The 17,496-nt window shown below is 48.3% G+C and overlaps 2 protein-coding genes across 2 annotated transcripts in view; one reads left to right on the top strand and one right to left on the bottom strand.

Moving 5' to 3' along the window:
• Window positions 1–11,442: 11,442 nt before the first annotated feature.
• LOC129386297 (uncharacterized) lies at window positions 11,443–13,991 on the bottom strand. The gene is made up of 4 exons (XM_055074114.1): window positions 13,653–13,991; window positions 13,127–13,324; window positions 12,398–12,523; window positions 11,443–11,668 (listed from the first exon to the last, which is right to left on the bottom strand). Exons 1-4 carry the CDS (start codon window positions 13,989–13,991, stop codon window positions 11,462–11,464), a joined length of 870 nt encoding a protein of 289 aa, XP_054930089.1. The 3' UTR covers window positions 11,443–11,461.
• Window positions 13,132–17,496, top strand: part of LOC126536862 (myosin light chain kinase, smooth muscle-like) — a 163,626-nt gene continuing 159,261 nt past the window's right edge. The window contains exon 1 of the mRNA XM_055073567.1: window positions 13,132–13,302. The gene's annotated coding sequence lies outside the window, so the exon portion shown is untranslated. The remainder of the gene's footprint in view (window positions 13,303–17,496) is intronic.

Genomic DNA, 17,496 nt, shown 5'->3' on the forward strand with positions numbered 1-17,496 from the left:
CTATAAATGGCTAACTACATGTTTCAGCAATTTGGTTTCGGTTTCGTTTTTTTTTTTTCTGCAGGGGTATCCTGTCAGTGCAGGTTGATTATTGAAATTAGACCACGGTAATGAAGGAAACATGTAAAACATAACGTGTAGCAAAGCAAACGTGTTCCAACCCAGTACAATTGACGATGACAATATCGGCGCTCTTGTTGACCTGTTGGACGTCGCTCATGCAGCGCAACCGCGCGCGCACACGTAACACAGAATGTGGCAGTGACGGTGCTGTTTTATATAGGAGGGCTATTTTTTCTACCTGCACAAGTTGATTCTTTATTCTATGCCGTGTAGACAAGTGTGATGTCGGGCAGAGGCTATGATCGACGTTGTGTGCTGCACTTGGCTCGCTGGGCTGTGAGAGTTGACAGCGCGACGTCTTCCACATAAGCAGACGAAAAGCGCCCGACTACGCACTTCGCCTGACTTCGCGCTTACTGACTGCGTATATGCCTTTGCCTGTAACTAAACGCCAATGTACGAGTTTCCTTTTATCAACGAATCTAGACAAACTGCAGCGAAATATAGCGCGGATGCACAGTGCACGAAGACAATACGCGGAGTCCTCCCACTTCCGTAAGTAAGATAATTGCATCTTCTTGGAAGATTAGCTCACCTTCGTCTGTGACAGATGGTCACACCAGCACTTCGCTACCGTCCCTGCAAAGAATATTCACTATCGTCGTTATATCAGCGCCGACAGTCACAGAAAAAATGGCACCACGCGTTTGCAACGCCAGTCTGTTTGCTTGTCGTCTGCTGCCTATACTCATCGAAACCAGTGTAGAAAGTGTAGATTTCACGCTACACTACAGATATAAACAATGGATTCGTGTAGGTGGGCGGACCTAGACTTTTCTACACCAAGTAAAAAAAATGGCGACTTCCTACACTAGCTACATTCGTGTAGCCAGTGTAGGTAAAAAAAAAGTAGCCCTAGGTTAGGCCACCGCGGTCCCCACATTATCTTGCACAGTTCTGACTTATCTACGCCCCAACTGCGTTCCGCGTGGAGCAAGGCGTCCCACCGAAAAGATTTCGGGTTCGGTTCGGATTCGCGTTCAGGTTCAGATCCAGAACAAAAATATATAATGGGTCAAGCCGTTTCAAACCGATTCATATGGGTTCAAAACGATTCTGAATTAACAAGAATTAAAAGCGTTTGAAAACTCCCTCCCTTTTTTTTTGGGGGGGGGGGGAGGAGGTCATGAGGTAGTTGTCTGTTCACCAGACTGTGACATAAACTTTGTAAATGAAAAAGAGTTTGCTCCGGTATGGTGCCGAAACTGCTGACTCTTGAGCAAAAGTTGCGATGAAAAGAATGTTGTACTGAATGAAAGCTTCAGGCGACGGCGATGTATGCTTCAACGCTGGCGACAAAACTTAATTTTACGAATACGACATAGCCGATGTCCCGAGCAAGGAGAGATAAAAAAAATCATGTAGATTCCACGCACTGTGGGAATCGACGTTATGCGAAGCATTTTGCTGTTAGCTAGCTATCCAGCATCTATGGGGTTCCGAATGACGGCAACGATATGGCTTGTATTCCAGCCGTTCGACGCGAGTTTACGGTATGTCGATTGTTCGGTTGAAGTGGGGTTGAAGTTTAATTGAAGTTTGTACGTATAAGTTGACTTCTTACTTCAATAAATCAGTTGTAAGTTCAGCGCTGTGTCTGTCTCCACCTCTTTCTGGTCCTGTCGTCTAGCGCTGTTTGAATTTTATTGTTACCATGGAACACCAACTCGCCCAATCCGCTGCCCTTCTGCAGTACAGGATCTCCAGTCAGCCTCTAGAGTCTATGATCAAGGAGTACGTTTACCTAGGTCAATAAATCACAGGGAACTCGGATCAGGAGAAGGAAATTCATAGAAGAATAAAAATGGGTTGGATCGCATACGGCAGACATTGTCAGCTCCTGACTGGAAGGTTACCATTATCATTGACAATGAAGGTGTACAATCAGTGCATTTTATCAGTGCTGACATATGGGGCAGAGACTTGGAGACTGACAAAGAAGCTTGAGAACAAGGACCGCGCAAAGAGCGATGGAACGAAGATTGCTAGGCGTAACGTTAAGAGACAGAGAGAGAGAAAGAGTGGTTTGGATCAGAGAGCAAACTGGTATAGACGATATTCTAACTGACATCAAGAGAAAAGAATGGAGCTGGGCAGGTCATGTAATGCGCCGGTTAATTAGATAACCGTTGGATCATTAGGGTTACAGAATGGGTACCAAGAGAAGGGAAACGCAGTCGAGGACGGCAGAAGATTATAGGTGGAGCGATGAAATTAGGAAATTCACGGGCGGTAGTTGGAACCGGTTGGCGCAGGACAGGGGTAATTGGAGATCACAGGGAGAGGCCTTCGTCCTGCAGTGGACATAAAAGAGGCTGATCGTGATGATGATGATGATCCTTCTGTTCTACATAGATACTGGACGAGAGTAAGTGTGAGAAACAGGGATTGCGAGGTCAAAGAGTCAAAGAGTTTATTCAGACAACGTATTGTAATGGAGTTTTGCACACCTATGTTGTGGTCTATGTTTTAAAACGAGGATGACATTTGTACTCAGCCGAAGAAATGCTAGAACGTGATCAACCTGAGTCGATCATGACTGTGGTACGACACAGTCAGGGCAGTACCCAGTAATTCTTTCGAGGTGGGCGTGTTGGGGGGGTTGTGTCAAGACAATGCCTCCTTTACTAAGTGCCTGCCGCGTTGCTAATTTTCCCATTGGAGCGGAGGTTCCTGTAGTTCAGGGTAGTCGCGGAGAGACGGTGCTCGCTGCCGACCCTACTTCCTGTTGCGGAGGAAGTGACGATTTCTAAGCTGGCGTGCGCTCGACCAATGGCTTGACGAGAGACCGCGGGTCCTGTCTTCGAGATTGCAACAGATGCCGCTAAAATCTCGGAGGCAGGGGCACTTATGCACGTATTTCAAGTTTGGAGCAGCCGCCGCAACGAGCGCTCGCACCGACCCTGGTGGAGAGGAGGAAAGAGGAGAGGATCGGAACACGGAGAAAGGAAATAATAGGAGTATAGAGGCTAGAAAGGTTCTACCTTCTAGCCTCTATAATAGGAGGGAGAACTCTATAGGAGGGAGCAACGAGACGTTCATTTGAGGGATCGCCAGCCGTTTGTGCACAGGCGCGAGTAAGAGCGGGCGCGAGAGAGAAAATCTGGGGTCTTCTGTATGGGGGCGAGGAATTAAGGAGTCGCCATCTGTCGGAAGCGCCTCCCTTGCGTAGTATGAGGGATCAAGCGGCGCGCTCCTCATAGGTTTCGCTTACGGCGCTCAATAAAAACACCACGCGGCAGCCCTCCTGTACATTTATGTAGGTAATCTCAAAGTAAGGGAAGTTTTTGACTGTAGATATAATAATCTTGGGCAAACTGAAAGCACAGAATCGTTTACAGACACTATCTTTTTACGAAATACGTACGGTGAACGCCACTGCGCGCGGTCGCCGTGATGGAGTCTCCCGAACCGGCTTCTTGCGTGACAGGTAGGCAAACGCTGAGAGTAAACTATGTGAAATATGTTCTTATAGTGGGCTGTCTGCATAACCAAATGGGGCATAACATAATGAAGCCTCAATGCAGCGATCGCACGGGTTCGCAGCGACCGACTGCGCGTCTGCATGCATGTCCGCGCGGAATGTTTTGCTTTCGCTGTGAGCGCGTTTTCGCACCGTGCCGTGAGCTTTAGGCCTCAGCATATAATCATTTGACAGTGTACACTAGTAACCATTGTTGCGTCGACGCTATCAGAGCTGTTTAAAAATAATTTCGTTATAGAGACTTCGACGCCTACGGCGACTGTGATGTGCCGCCGCGACGATTCAATCTTTTTTTGTCTTTTAAATTCTTGGACATTTCAATATTATTTCTCAAGTTGCATCGCACTGTATGTTTATCGGTCTTCTCAGCGTGCGATTTCCCTCTGCTGCATTTTCGTAATCCAGTGCATTATTTCATAACACAAACATGACCATATGCCATGCCTTTTCTTAATGTGCGTTTTACCGCTCCCTTTCCGTTCCACTGAACTTGCCAGTATCTAGCATCAACAAGTTCATAGACCAAACCGTCATGACATTAGCCGGGCAGCGAGCACGGGCGAGCGCCTCAGTGCGCGTTTTCTGCTACTCACCGTACATCGCGCAGTCCCGGCGCCGTAGCAGAAATCTTCCTCGCGTCTGTGTTTGCTGCATACCCGAGTTGTAGCCGATGGCTGTCTGCCGGTTCTAAGTTTCGCCAGCCAAGCTTCCCGCAGCTCCTTGCCCTGCTGCCACGTGTGGGCTGACACCGGGCTCCGTTGCGTACGTCCGGCACTGCGGCACCGGGCAGTAGCCTACCATGCTGCGCGCCTCCAAAGGCAGCCATTACCTATTATAGTACTTTAAAATGTTGTCAAGTAGACACCCAAGGCGGGAAAGCTTCACCACTTAATTAAAACCGCGGAGCAGGTGGGACATTAAACTTTCGTTTTCAGCTCGCGTCGGCGCTTCCGAAGCAGCCGACGCGGCCGCTGTGTCCGCGTGATCCCTAGGGCATCCCATGTCACGCCGACGGTGGCGCCAGCTTTTCCAGTGGTGGAGCTCGCCCCCAATATGACTCTGCCTAGGCACTACAGAGGAAGTTTCTTAGCGCGTGTTGTATGCGTTTGTCCACTAGACATGCCGGCGTTGCGGAGCGGGGTCGAGTTTGCCCGCGCGGTGAGGCAGTGGACACGGACGCCCCATTTGATGATCGCTGTGTCTGAAGGGGCAAGGTTCTGACTGGTGTTGTATAAGCCGCGGGTCGCTTTTTTTGTCACGACGATAGATTGGATTTTTTACAAGCACTGCTCCAGGAGGGCACATGTAACCGGGAAACGGAGGCCTTAGGAGGCCAAGGCGGCGCAGGATCTCCAGGGCACCCAAGGGATGGCGGGGGGATAAAAGCTGGAAGCCGGGTGGCTGGGGCCGCTGAAGCCGAAGCGTGCCAGGGTGTGTTCGCATAAAAAATTGGCTGTCCGCGACAGCGGACAGCCGATCTTATACACCCCTGGCACGCACGGTTCTAGCTTTGGTGTCCCCGTTGCCGCTTTGGTGTCGAGGAGGCGCCGCCAATAATGTGACACGTTGAAATAATGACACGTTGTTGCAATTAGTAAAAAGCATGGTTGAATAAATATCGTTACGTCCAGCCACCAACTTGTGACGCTAAGTTCAGCACTGTGTTGATAAGTAAGTAATTCATTGTGTTGTTTGGTATTGTTACTCTTCGAATACACTACAAAAACTGGACAAGGATTACTAATATTATACGAAATTGTACCCGTAGTGCATACAGGTGTATCTATATTTGTAATCAAAAGGTAGAGGGCAGATAAAGTGGACGGAGTAACCCTGGTTGGTGTTGTAATCAGATTAGTAAAGCCAGTTGAAAGTAGTAGACAGTTTATATCGTGTACATACTTATTATCCTCCGAAATATTTTTGTTAATATCACCTCCACAGACAATATGAACATTTTCGGCTAAGTAGAATTCCAGAACCTTACCAAAACAACCTAAAAAATTCTCGATACTGCCGTTCGAAGGACGGTATATTACTGGCAACACCCTTTTGGTGTCCTTGACATATAGCACTTCGTAGTCGTGACTTACGTATGAAAAATCTGGCACCACTTCGTAATCACAATTATTTTTAAGCATAAAGAGCAACACCACCTCCTTGCCTATTCTGATGGTCCATGTGAAATGAGGTATAACCTTCCAGTAGAACGACATCGTAGCTGCTTTGAAACGAAGTTTCAGATATCATTAGGACGTCAAACTGGCACGAAAATTGATTGAGAAGACATGTAATGCTGTCTCCTTTGCCAACAGCGGAACGAGAATTGAAATGCAAAACAGAAGCATGCGTAGTAACTGGCGGATGAACATTTTGCGGTAAGACAAAATCAAGATATCTCCTTTAGAAGCTGCAGGATCTAACGCAGCATTCAGAATATCTTGGAAATACCTTCGTCAAGCTCTATCCTTAGGATAGGTGTGTCGTCAGACCGTCTCGCGATATCCTCGCCATTGTACGGGCATTGCCATTCTATGTTTGTACCTAACCGTTTTCCCGCCTGCCACTGGGTAGTCCCTGGTCAAATGGTTAGCGCATCGGGCTGCTGTGCTGAGGTAACAGGGCTCGAAACCCACCATCGGATCAACTTGGGTCACTGAGTATGTGGCGATGTGAACATACGGGGCCTCTCTTCAACGAAGCTCTTTCACGCCGGCATGGGTCACTGTAGAAGCGAGACTGGGCAAGCACCGCTGTTCGAAGAAACTCTTTGACGACCAAACCTGGGCGACCCAGCACGCCCGTGAGGCGACGGCAAGGCGACGGCAAGGCAAGCCCTCGGCGCCCCCTCATGGGAGGCCCGGCCATCATAAAGTGCTGGTTCTACAATAAAGGCCACGTGCGGACTCCTCGGTAGCGCCACTAGATGGTGCAGCGTGTCCATAAAGAAATTTGTTTACGCTTTATGTTAAGGGTGTTTAAAGACGACAGGAAAACAGCGAGTTAGGGTTTGATTTATTTTACATGAGTACTGGACAAATGGAGCAACAGAAGCTCCCTGGACTGAAGATGTCTGTGGACGACGTAATGCTACTAGCGGTCAATAAAATAGAGTTATAGACACTTGAGAATAGCTGTGGCAACGCAGCGACAAATTTAGGCCTCATGTTCAGCACAGAGAAATCGGGAATTATGATCTTTAATGAAGAGACGAGAAACTACGTGGTGTCAATTCAACACCAAATCATACCCATAGTCAAGCAATATAGATACCTCGGCTTATACATAAACGAAGACTTACTCAAGCACCCATCAAGAGAATCTGAAAATGAAGGGGAAGCGGAATGCTGCAACAATTAAACCAGAGCACTGTGGGGCCACAATATGTATGAGGTGGTGCGTGGAATCTGGATAGGAGTAATGGCGCCAGCGCTAACGTTCGAAAATGCCGTCCTATGATTAAATTCGTATATCTCGTCGGGATTGGAAGTTAACCAAGGATCGGTCGGCCGGTTGGCCTTGGGAGCCACGGTAAAACCACAAGTGAGACAGTGCAGAGTGACATGCGTTGGGCCTCTTTTGAAGTCAGAGAAGCAGATATCAAAATTAGTTTCAAAGAAAGACTCAGGAACATGGAAGAAACTAAACGCGCAGCTAAAGTGCACAAGTGTCTGTACTTGAAAAGCGTGGACACACAATGGAGGAAGAGGTCAAGAAAGTTGGCAACCAAGCACAGAGCAAATAAAACTGTAAGTAGACAACCAGGAGTCATAAGAAGGAAAGTGAGAGAAACAGAGAGATTTAGTTGGATGCAAAAAATGGAAACAAAAAGGACAATGGAGATTTACAAGAATGTGAAGAAAGAAATTAGATGGGAAAATCTGTAAGATAACACAAAGGGCAGTACCATGCTATTTGAGGCTCCAGCCTCAGGACAAAAACGTACCGGAAGAAATATTCGGAACTAGATGAGGCACGTATATGCCGCAGCGAAAATCCGGAGACCAATCAGCGTATCTTAATGGAGTGCTAAGGGATTCACCCAGTGAGAACCGTAGGTAATGTACACCATCCAGAAGTGCATGTGTTTAAAGTAGACGGAAGCGTCAACCGGTCAGCAGTCGAAATAAGCAAGAGACGTTTAGAGTATTGGTGAAAAAAAAAGCAGAGAAGAGATTGATACGACTGGATCTTTTACAGCCATAGCTAGCGGAACAAGGTAGATTGTGAAGGAAAAAAAAAAGGATTAAGGAGATGTATACAAAAATGCTAGATAAAAAAAACATGTGTAGAATACCTGATTAAATCAAGCAGGCCAGGTGGCTATTTGTCACAGCTCCGTTTCCAAGGAGATGCCATTAAATCATCATCATCATCATCATCATTATCATCATTATGGCTACCACCAGCACCACCAGAAGCTCGAGAAAGGAGCCCGGTTGTCGCATGAAGCGTTTCTCAGCGTTCACACGCACCGCTGCGCCATGCACTTCTGAGACCACGCGCAGGCTTCGGGGTGGCGGCGCTAGATGGCGCCGAGTGTTCTTAGGGAAACGCGAAAGAGAAGTCCCGTTGCAGTACACGCCTCATACGTAACTCGTCTCGACGGTGGCAATAGGTTGTGGGGTTACATTAGTTCAATACTAACGCATTACCGTCGGCAGTCATCGTGAGATGGGCTCAGCCGATTCTTTTTTGTTCCCTATGTGTGAACTGGTGCTTCAGAGGTGGAATTGAGCGCCTCTGAAGGCGGACAATTCAAAAGCAAACGACACCAGTGCTGAAGATCTTAACAGAAGATGACTTCCAAGGGCTCTCCCAGCATTGGAAGAAGAGGTGGAAACATTTTATTTTGACTAATTGGGAGTGCTTTGAAACGACCACGTTGGTTGATATGGAAGCTTGTGAAACGATATTTTTAAACGTACATACACGAACAATTGAATGCAATGTGAACGAAGGCGCGGAGGATTACTGCGATTTGTTTTCAAAGGCCACAGTGCGCAGTGCATCGAAAACACATTTAATTCGATCTAGTTGCACATGTAAGCTGCCTTATAACACCTGCGTGTACATCGCCCGTTGAGGTTGAGGCACCAGTGAGGGACTAGTACATTAAGATTCGGCCTGTGTGACAGCAGTTGCCCTTACAAAGAATGTTCTGTTCGGTACAGCCTGCAACCAAGTTGTAACGACGCGCTCATGCAATTTCCGTTATTTCAAAGGGCCGATACTTGGACGGTAGCGTGTTTTTCGTAAGTGTTGGAATTAACGCGCCTTTTACATTACGAGCTTTTACGCAATATTTTGGCTTGCTGTATAGCTGATGCGGATAAATTGTTTTATGGTGATGGTGCACTGCACCAGAAAATCAGCCACCGAGGCTTACGTACCTTCTGGTTTAGTTGTCTTTTCGCAGTTACATCAACCAAACCGATGGCCTAATATCACTCCGTACCTGTACCAAGTAGACCAACCTTACGCCACACTGAAAACGAGTTCTAAATAAAAAAAATATTCACCCCTTTTACGTATGTATCGGTCTGTAGATCCAACGGGGGGCCTTCCTCCCCTCCTTCTTTCACCGTCATTGTCACATGAAGCATTGTCGCGTCACACGTGATGCCAAGCAGCACCGGAAAATAACTCCACATTTCAACGCTATGCTTTTCTCGTGACTAGTTGGATTGCAACTGCCGCTCAGCCGACTGCGTACAGCTGAAGTCTCTTTGCTGAAGCAAGATGCGCAACCACAGTTCCGAATCGGGTTCGGTTCCCAGGTGATGGAAAAGTAACGGTTTGGCTCAGTTCCGGTTCGGTTCGACACTCTGACTTGCAGTGCCTATGGTGGCTCGTGGAGTGGCTTTCGCGATGACGCTGTCTGCCTGGCAATGTCGCAACTAAACGCGCTCTCAAATTTTCAGGCTTCCTGTCTGGCCTTATCAGCAAATCAGTCTGGTAGTCCCATATGCAGCCAGCTTCACAATAGGTGGGTGTTCTTTCAAGCGTTTCGAACTTCCGCAGTGGCCGAGCACCAGGCCGGGAGCGAGCTTGTACCTATTTTACCGGTAGGTACCCGGCGGTAGCACCCGTCTGCCTTCCACAGCAGCGGCGGATGCCCCACTATTTCAACAGTCAGTCAGTCAAGAACATTATTGAGGTCCTGAGGAGGTTTAAGCCGTTGGAGATCGCACGCGGGGAGCTCCTTGGGCCGAAACCGTAGGCGACGCCCGTTTCGGGACGGGAACGTGGTGACGCTCCGCCAGTTCTTGGGCCCTCTGGACAGCCTTGAGTTGGAGTGAGGTCCGGGCATTTGAGGGCTTCTTCCCATTCGGGCTCACTGGAGAGACGGCCCTCTGGTAACGCGGTACATTGCCAAAGCATGTGCGAGAGAGAGCAATAGAGTTCTGGGCAGTCTGGGCAATTTGCCGGGATTTCTGAGTTGTAGTGGCTTAGTAGGCCTCGTGACGGATACGAGTCCGTTTGCAGCATTCGAAACGCGGCCGCCTGCGCGCGACTATTTCACCAAAGATGTGGTAAGGACAAGGGGCGGCCAGAGACACTCGCAAATCTCTCTAGGCTCTCCTTTCGAGAACCCATATAAACAACCGTGCGCGAGGTCATGATACACCTCTTCCCATTATAGAACACCGGTGGGCTTTCGGCGGCATCAGGATTCGAGCCCAGTACGTACTGCATATGAGGCGGAGGCTCTACCATTTCACCACCGCTGCGGTACAAATGAGCCAAATGGCAAGACACTACGAACTTTTTTCACTGGGTTACGGACTGCTTAACAATAACTTGCAGGGGTACGAGATGGCATTGACAAACCTTCCATTGTCGTTTTTGCGGAAATCAGAAGATGGCGTACGTACATACGTAACTTTTGCGCAAGCTTGTGAACATGGACTGTGTGCCAGCACTGCGTCATAAACAGGCGCGGCGCCTGAGCACGTGTCTTCGGGAAGAGGGGTGGGAAACAGGGAAGCAAAGCATGACTTTTTGTCCTTGGGGTGTAGGGTACGGCACTTTATAACTTGGTGCTCCATAGTGCATCCGCCGGTGGTCCTATAAATGAGACGTTGATACTGCTCTTCGCTGTTTGTCGCTTTTAGCAACAATATTTACGAACTCGATGTTATAAACTTGCGCAGTGGCACCTGCCCAACGGCCGCAGGGTCACATACCCAGTGGTACATATAGCTACGCACGCTATGCCTGTCTAAATTTTTTCCCCGCACGGATTGAAGCGGGGCCGCATCTCCATGACGTCATGCTCTCCAGCTTCCGAAGGATACGTAGCTCTGGCGTTATAATAGAAGCAGGGCCCTACTCAAGAATTATTTTCGAAGCGGTGGGATTGGGTGAGGGTTGCTGGTACAGTGGCGGCCATATTAAGATTTTCACTTATTTTTGTGTGTGAGTCTACCGGATCGCTGAGATGTAATAATATAGACATTGTATACTTTGACGTATAGTTGTGCTAAACACTATACCACCGCAGCGATAATTTAGGGAGGGGGGGTAGGGGAGGTGCCAGAATCCCCTAGTTCTCCCCTTGCTTACGTCCGTGAATGTGAGGAATCCTTTCTCTCGATGCTATTCCTTTATTGTCATCCCCTGTTCACGACTGGCCGATCCTGGTGATGACGCGGGCAGAGCGCCGCTCTTACCACTGCGCAAAGCGCCAAAAGGAATGGCATTGGAATGTAATTCCTACATCATCTCGGCCGTCCATTTTACACGTTGCTGAGTCTTGGACGGCCGTTTTCTGCTAACTCTGTAGGCCTCGCCTTACAAACGAGCCTGATTGTCAATTTATTGAGCGGGAGGAGGAGCCTGTGCGATCATTTACTTTGGCAACGTGGCGCAATTCAGCACGTGCGTGGCGTTAAGCGCCCCAATGGCGTCCACCGACTTGCGTGCGGTGCGCATGAGTGTGTAGTTGCCGAACTTGTTCCAGCTTGTGCAAGTGTTGGACCAGTCGTCGAACTCGGCGTCAAACACGGCCAGCCCGATGGGCCGGACATCCTTCAGGACATTTCGCGCCTTGCACACCTGCATGTATAGATAACTTGTCAGCAGGCCTCAAAGATGCGGTGTTCGGAAGTATACGAGAGCGAGCACTGTTAACATCGCGAGCTCTCTAGAATTTTAGGACAGCTGGGCTGTTTGACGCTCTTAGCTGAAAGGTGGGCCATATATGGCGCTACTGCACTTCGGCACCGAGTACTTTGCACTGATAAGTGCAGTTCCACAATTGCGCAATTTAATAATTATGGTGATGGTGTTTATTAGTATGATGTTTTCCATTGAGGGAAGAAAGTTTCGATTGTTTCGGCGCTACATGAAGAGATGCCAATATTATCATTGCCACTTTCTTTTTCTTCTCATTTTCCGCGATGGGCAAGCTCTAATAATCGCAGTGATCCCGTGCGTTCCGCGATAACCTAATATTTGAAGGAATCGTATATCGCAATATATATTCGACTCGTGTTAAAAAATCTCAAAAGACGGATGTTCTGGGCATCGTTTCGTTTCAACCGTTTAGCGGACATCCTCGAACAAGATGGTCTGCTCTGAAAATGCAGGACACGCTGCCTAAAACCTGGGTGCATTTTCGTATATACATGTGAGAATATTATAACGTGCGCCACCGCCATGCCCCCATAATATATTTGATTATGTGATGCCTGCCTCCTTTGCTTCGCGGTCATAAGTGCCAGGAAGTATAAATGCAGTGGACGAGATGGAAACAGGGTAAACGTGAACGGAACGAACACTCGCCTTTGCGTACAGCGTCAGCTCGCTGTCGAACACGAAGGCCAGCCCTGCGCTCCCCTCGTAGGTGCTCATCACCTCACGCCACTCCTCCCTCGTCACGTGGGCCGCGTAGTGCTGCTCGGTGCAAGCCTGCGTGAAGACAGCGGCGTACTTTCGAAACCTTTGCATCTATAAAGCTTCTCTCGTAGACCTTTAGAGGCTGTTCCGGCCATGTAGTCGAACTAACTGCCTCTGGGATCACGTGCACGCACATGCAAAAGAACAGACACTGCGATCAGAGACAGGCGGATATATGCTTCAAGTAAAGGGTAACGCGTACACGCTTTTCTATGCACTTCCACACTAACGTACGGAAGCGCGACTGGCCACATACGGTAATACGGTAATCCGCTGAGTTCCACCCAGTGCATTAGGATTAGCTGTACACTAAACTGGTTTATTAGAACAAATGTGCGCAAAAAGCATTAAAAACACCCAACAAAACTCCCTACGGTATTGAAGAGAACATGCAATAAAGGTCAGTCACAGTTGCGCTACACATCGCGCTACAAAGGCTTGACTATTACCTGCGCGATATACCCAAGGAAATAATGTAACTTGGGGTTTACGAATACATGCATGTCGTGCCAGGAAGCTTGTAGATAATTTTATCGCTCACTTGCCTTCTTATCTACACGGGCGCAGCGTCACGTTAAAATGCGAGAGCTGCGCGACGAAACATGTTGCTCTTACAGTGACGCGGGAGCCGAGCTCTTCCAGGCCGGTGCCAAACTCGAAAGGCTTGCACTTCGCTCCGACGGCATATGCGTCCTTGTGGTTGCCTCCCTTCAGGGACGTGTACCACCGACCGGCAAGCGACACCGACACGAGCAGCCTCGCGTACTCGCCAAAGGACGACCTCCGTTGCCGTAAGTACTGCAACGTGCTTTCCTATACAAGACCAGTGCAGACATTGTTATAAGAGTCACAAAGGACAATAGTTACAAAAGACAACGAAAGACGTGGAAACGTATTGCGGCGACATGTCGCGTTGGCTATTGCGATTCGTTACACCGTCCTACTATATACCATACTCCTGCCGGTTACATAACTCGTATATAACCTATATACTTGCGCATGTGACGCACCCACGCCGGTGTCGCCTTACAACATGCACGGTCCTGTGTTGAAAACTGAAAACAAAGTTTTCATGCGGCTTGACTAGCGCTTTCACGCCTGAGCGGCTTTGAGGAATTAGGAATGTAAAGGGTGCACTTGCGATGCTCGGGTGGTGTTCGGCGACGGGCTTGCCCCAGACCGTGGATCCCGTAATAAGGCACTCTCCCCGGATAGCCTGATCGTCTCTGCTGCCGAGGTGCATGCGCAGGATGACCAGCTGTATTGCCCCCTTGCTGCGAACGTCAATGAGAGAAGTGCGCTTCGCATGAACGGCGCGAAGACGCAGACAGACGCAGGCTTGAATCTGTGCTGCCGCATGTTGTACAGGGCGTGGAAATATCAGTACACCTTTGGTGGCACAACAGACGGGCCGAGTACTGCTGCTTGTTGCAAACACTCCGTGTGAGAAGGTTATCTCGATCGTGCTTCTGCGAACCATTGTTACGGTTATGATTCCGCACTCAAGATTTTCAGTTGCTGTATAACCGGCACCATGCAGCGTCATTCCTTCCTTAGCTATCCGGGGCTCCGCGTTGGGCGCCACTGTGAAGTAGTCCCAGGTCCGAACACCGGCTAGCTCGTCCCGACCATTTCTGAGCATTCCTTCAACCTCTTTATTGGCCGTGATGTTCTTGTACAGCGGGTCGGTGGAACGGGAAGGTGTTCTCACGGTTATCCTACTCAGAGGTAAATGTATCTGTATTTATTTAAGTTATTTTAGTACCACATACGGGGTAAACGTTATATCAAAACAACGCTTCTGGGGTGTAACGACTGTCGATTTGGCATGTTATCGCTCCTTGTACAGAGGTAACTTTCAATCACTAGTACAAGATTAAGGAGTGATAAATACATTTGTCAGACAACTCGTGTGACACCCTTCTTAGTGAAGGTATGGCGATATTCGGTTCATGTTGTGTATGCACTGAACGGTGTTGACGGTGCGGAAGAAAATGGCGTGCATGACGTCTTAGTGGTTTTGTATTTTGAGCTTTCGAAATCCATTTGGTATAAGTACTTCCGTTGAGGGGCAATATTTCAAGTTGAGCACTTCAGTCGTGAGCACCGAGACAACAGTTCATGTAAAAACGCGTTTGCACTGATGTGGAAGTTTCTACGAATATGAGATGCTTATACTGCTATAAGCGATTGTAGTGAACGTAACCCTGTGCCTTTAGGCACGTGCCGTCTAGACTAGTAATAAGTGCGCCTATGTAGTGTCAACGGTCGTACACGATGTACTGCACCCGAAAGGAATACAAGGCGTGGTAATTGTACCTTGCAGCCTTCTCGATGGCTGCGTATACTTTGTTGTCGGCGTGCTTCACGTAGGCTACGCCCACAGCGAAGTACTGCTTGAAGCCCCTGCCTTTGGGAACGTGACTGTCGTGCATCTTCCTGAGCTTCTGCATGCACCACGTGGGACAAACGAGGGTAATAATAAAATCAGATTGAGTAAATTTTTATAGGCGCGTCTCTCTGGAATAGAGAAGAGAGCTTACAGTACCGCAACATACCGCAAAGAGATGAAGCACAGTCTGCACATATCGTTCCTCGGTTAAGTTTGTCGGGTGGAAGTCAAGAACGCCATAGTGGCGCACGCCAAATGCCCGCAGTCGGCGAAACGTCGCATTTCCTTTTGTCGTCGAGGCGTCACTTCTTGCTTTTTCAACGCTCCTAAAAAATAACAAAAGAAAAAAAGTGCAACAGCAGTTTCCCCTGACGCGATAATCAACTAGACAACAAGGATTGCAGTGTCTCGCGCTATAACGGGAAAAAGCAATGCTCCACCTACAGTGACAACAACTTGGCCTGTCGGACTTTATTTTGTTTCTAATTCGAATTAATTTGCGCTCTTCCGCGGACCGTTTTCTTGCTAAAATAGTTCAGTATTGTGAAATAGAACGCGTTGCAGTAAAGCTTGAGGGAGAGCTCGTGATAACCAAAAACGACATTGTGCATATACAGATCAGTCACCATGCGTATATTTAAGAAATCCGAGCACGGTAGAGCTCCACGGGAAGTTAGAGAGAGAAAAGATTTATTTGTGATACTTTGTACGCATCACTGTTCAATACGCGACCGGTGATCGTGATGCTGGTGGTGAATTGCGTGACGTACGTGACCCGCCGAATTTGTGTGTATAAAGAATATGGGAAACCATGCGAGTCAAGAGTCCTGGCTTAGTGTCTCGACTTGAAGTCACCAGCAGTGATCTGCAATGGCTGCTTACACGAGGAAAATTTTTTTGTTACCCTTTCTTCTTGGTAGAACCTGTGCCACGAACTCTTAAATGCATTGCACTATAGAGTCGGCTTCAACAGGAATGATCGTGGCTAGAGCAGTATCAAGCAGCGGCTGGACACAGAACAGGTGAACAGACTGGAGCTGCTAATGCAGCTCAATAGTCAACGGTCCTGGTGTCATCGTTGGCGTTGGCACGAGAGGTACATGTATGGTTCGGGAGAAACGCTTGCGAACGTGGACTAACTAATAATAAAAAAAGGAGCGAACGTGGCCTAACGGCTAGAGCATTGGGCAGCTGTGCACGGAGTCAGAGGTTTGACCTCGCCGTCGGACACTCTAATTGTCTTATTTAATTAAGAGAGCTCGAAACGAGGTGAGACAGGACCATATACCTACAACAAGTAGCCTGGGATGAGCCAAATAATGCTATGCACAGTACAATTTCGTGTTACTGAACAAGTGAAGCCTTGAGGCCAGGTATAACGAGGGACTGACAGTGCCCATATTGTACTTTTGAGAAAGGGAGGTGATGAGAGGCAGGTAAATATGTTAAATACGCAATGCCCCGTTATATATACCTTACGTAGGGAAGTTAGTTGTTGGAGAACATCGAGATCGCTGCTCCTCACTGTCGCCATCTGCATACCCTTTCCACCCATTCCCATACCTAAATTCCCTTAGCTGGCCAACATATATATAGGCCGAAGCACCAGTCTTTTCACTAAAGAGGTCATTCATTCATTCATTCATTCATTCATTCATTCATTCATTCATTCATTCATTCATTCTAAATTGAGCCTAGCAGCCTGTTACAGCTTGGCTGGTGCAACTATTGTCCGCTTCCCCGCACATTTTCTTACCCCAGCGTATAACTGCAAGATTATTAACACTTTCAGTTTAAGCCTCACATTGACGTTACAGCGATGCCGGGCTCGGTGACGTTGTACGCCTTGACGGCGGACAGCCATCGCCGCAGGTCGGCCGTGAAGTTGTCACCAGCCTGGAACGTGTTGCCTCGGTGTACGTAGAGCGAGTCGTAGAAGACCAGGTCGCAGAGGCCGTCCTCCGGGAAGTGCATCTTCCAGTCGGTGCGGTTGCCGAACACGCACACAAGAGGGCTCGCAGTCATCTGTTTCCCTGGGCGGCAGATGGCAAAGCAGGCAATTCTGCACGGAGCCTCCCTCCAAAGTTTGGCAAAATGATTAGAACTTGCTCAGACTGACTCGAAAAAAGAACGAAAAGAAAAGCGTGACTTGTTCAGACTCGCCGAAATAAAACACAGCTAGGCTGAACCGGACTCTCACCAGCATCAGATTGAACTCGCCAAAAATGAGACAACCAGGCTCTCGCGTATACAGACAGGTCAAATCAGACAGAGGCAGGTTCACCCACACTCTTGAGCTCGCAGGTTCACCTTCATTTGGGGTCACTTATATTCACAGAACCACAAACTTACTAATGAAATACTGTTGGGTTAGTCGATGTGCTAGTTGTGCGCCAACTAGCCCAGCATCAAGTTTTGTAAGCACGTAAGTGCACGTGCAGTGTGAACCTTAGACGTAGAGAACTCTCTCAGTGCCAACCAGTATAGAATTTCCATGGAGACCTATGATAAAATTATTATATCGCATAAGATAGGCCTGCACAGTTTAATGTGAAACCTGGCACTTTACATCTGTAACAATGATGCAGCTGAC

The sequence above is a fragment of the Dermacentor andersoni genome, chromosome 4 (genome assembly GCF_023375885.2).
Source record: "Dermacentor andersoni chromosome 4, qqDerAnde1_hic_scaffold, whole genome shotgun sequence".
In the NCBI taxonomy this organism is placed as follows: domain Eukaryota; kingdom Metazoa; phylum Arthropoda; class Arachnida; order Ixodida; family Ixodidae; genus Dermacentor; species Dermacentor andersoni.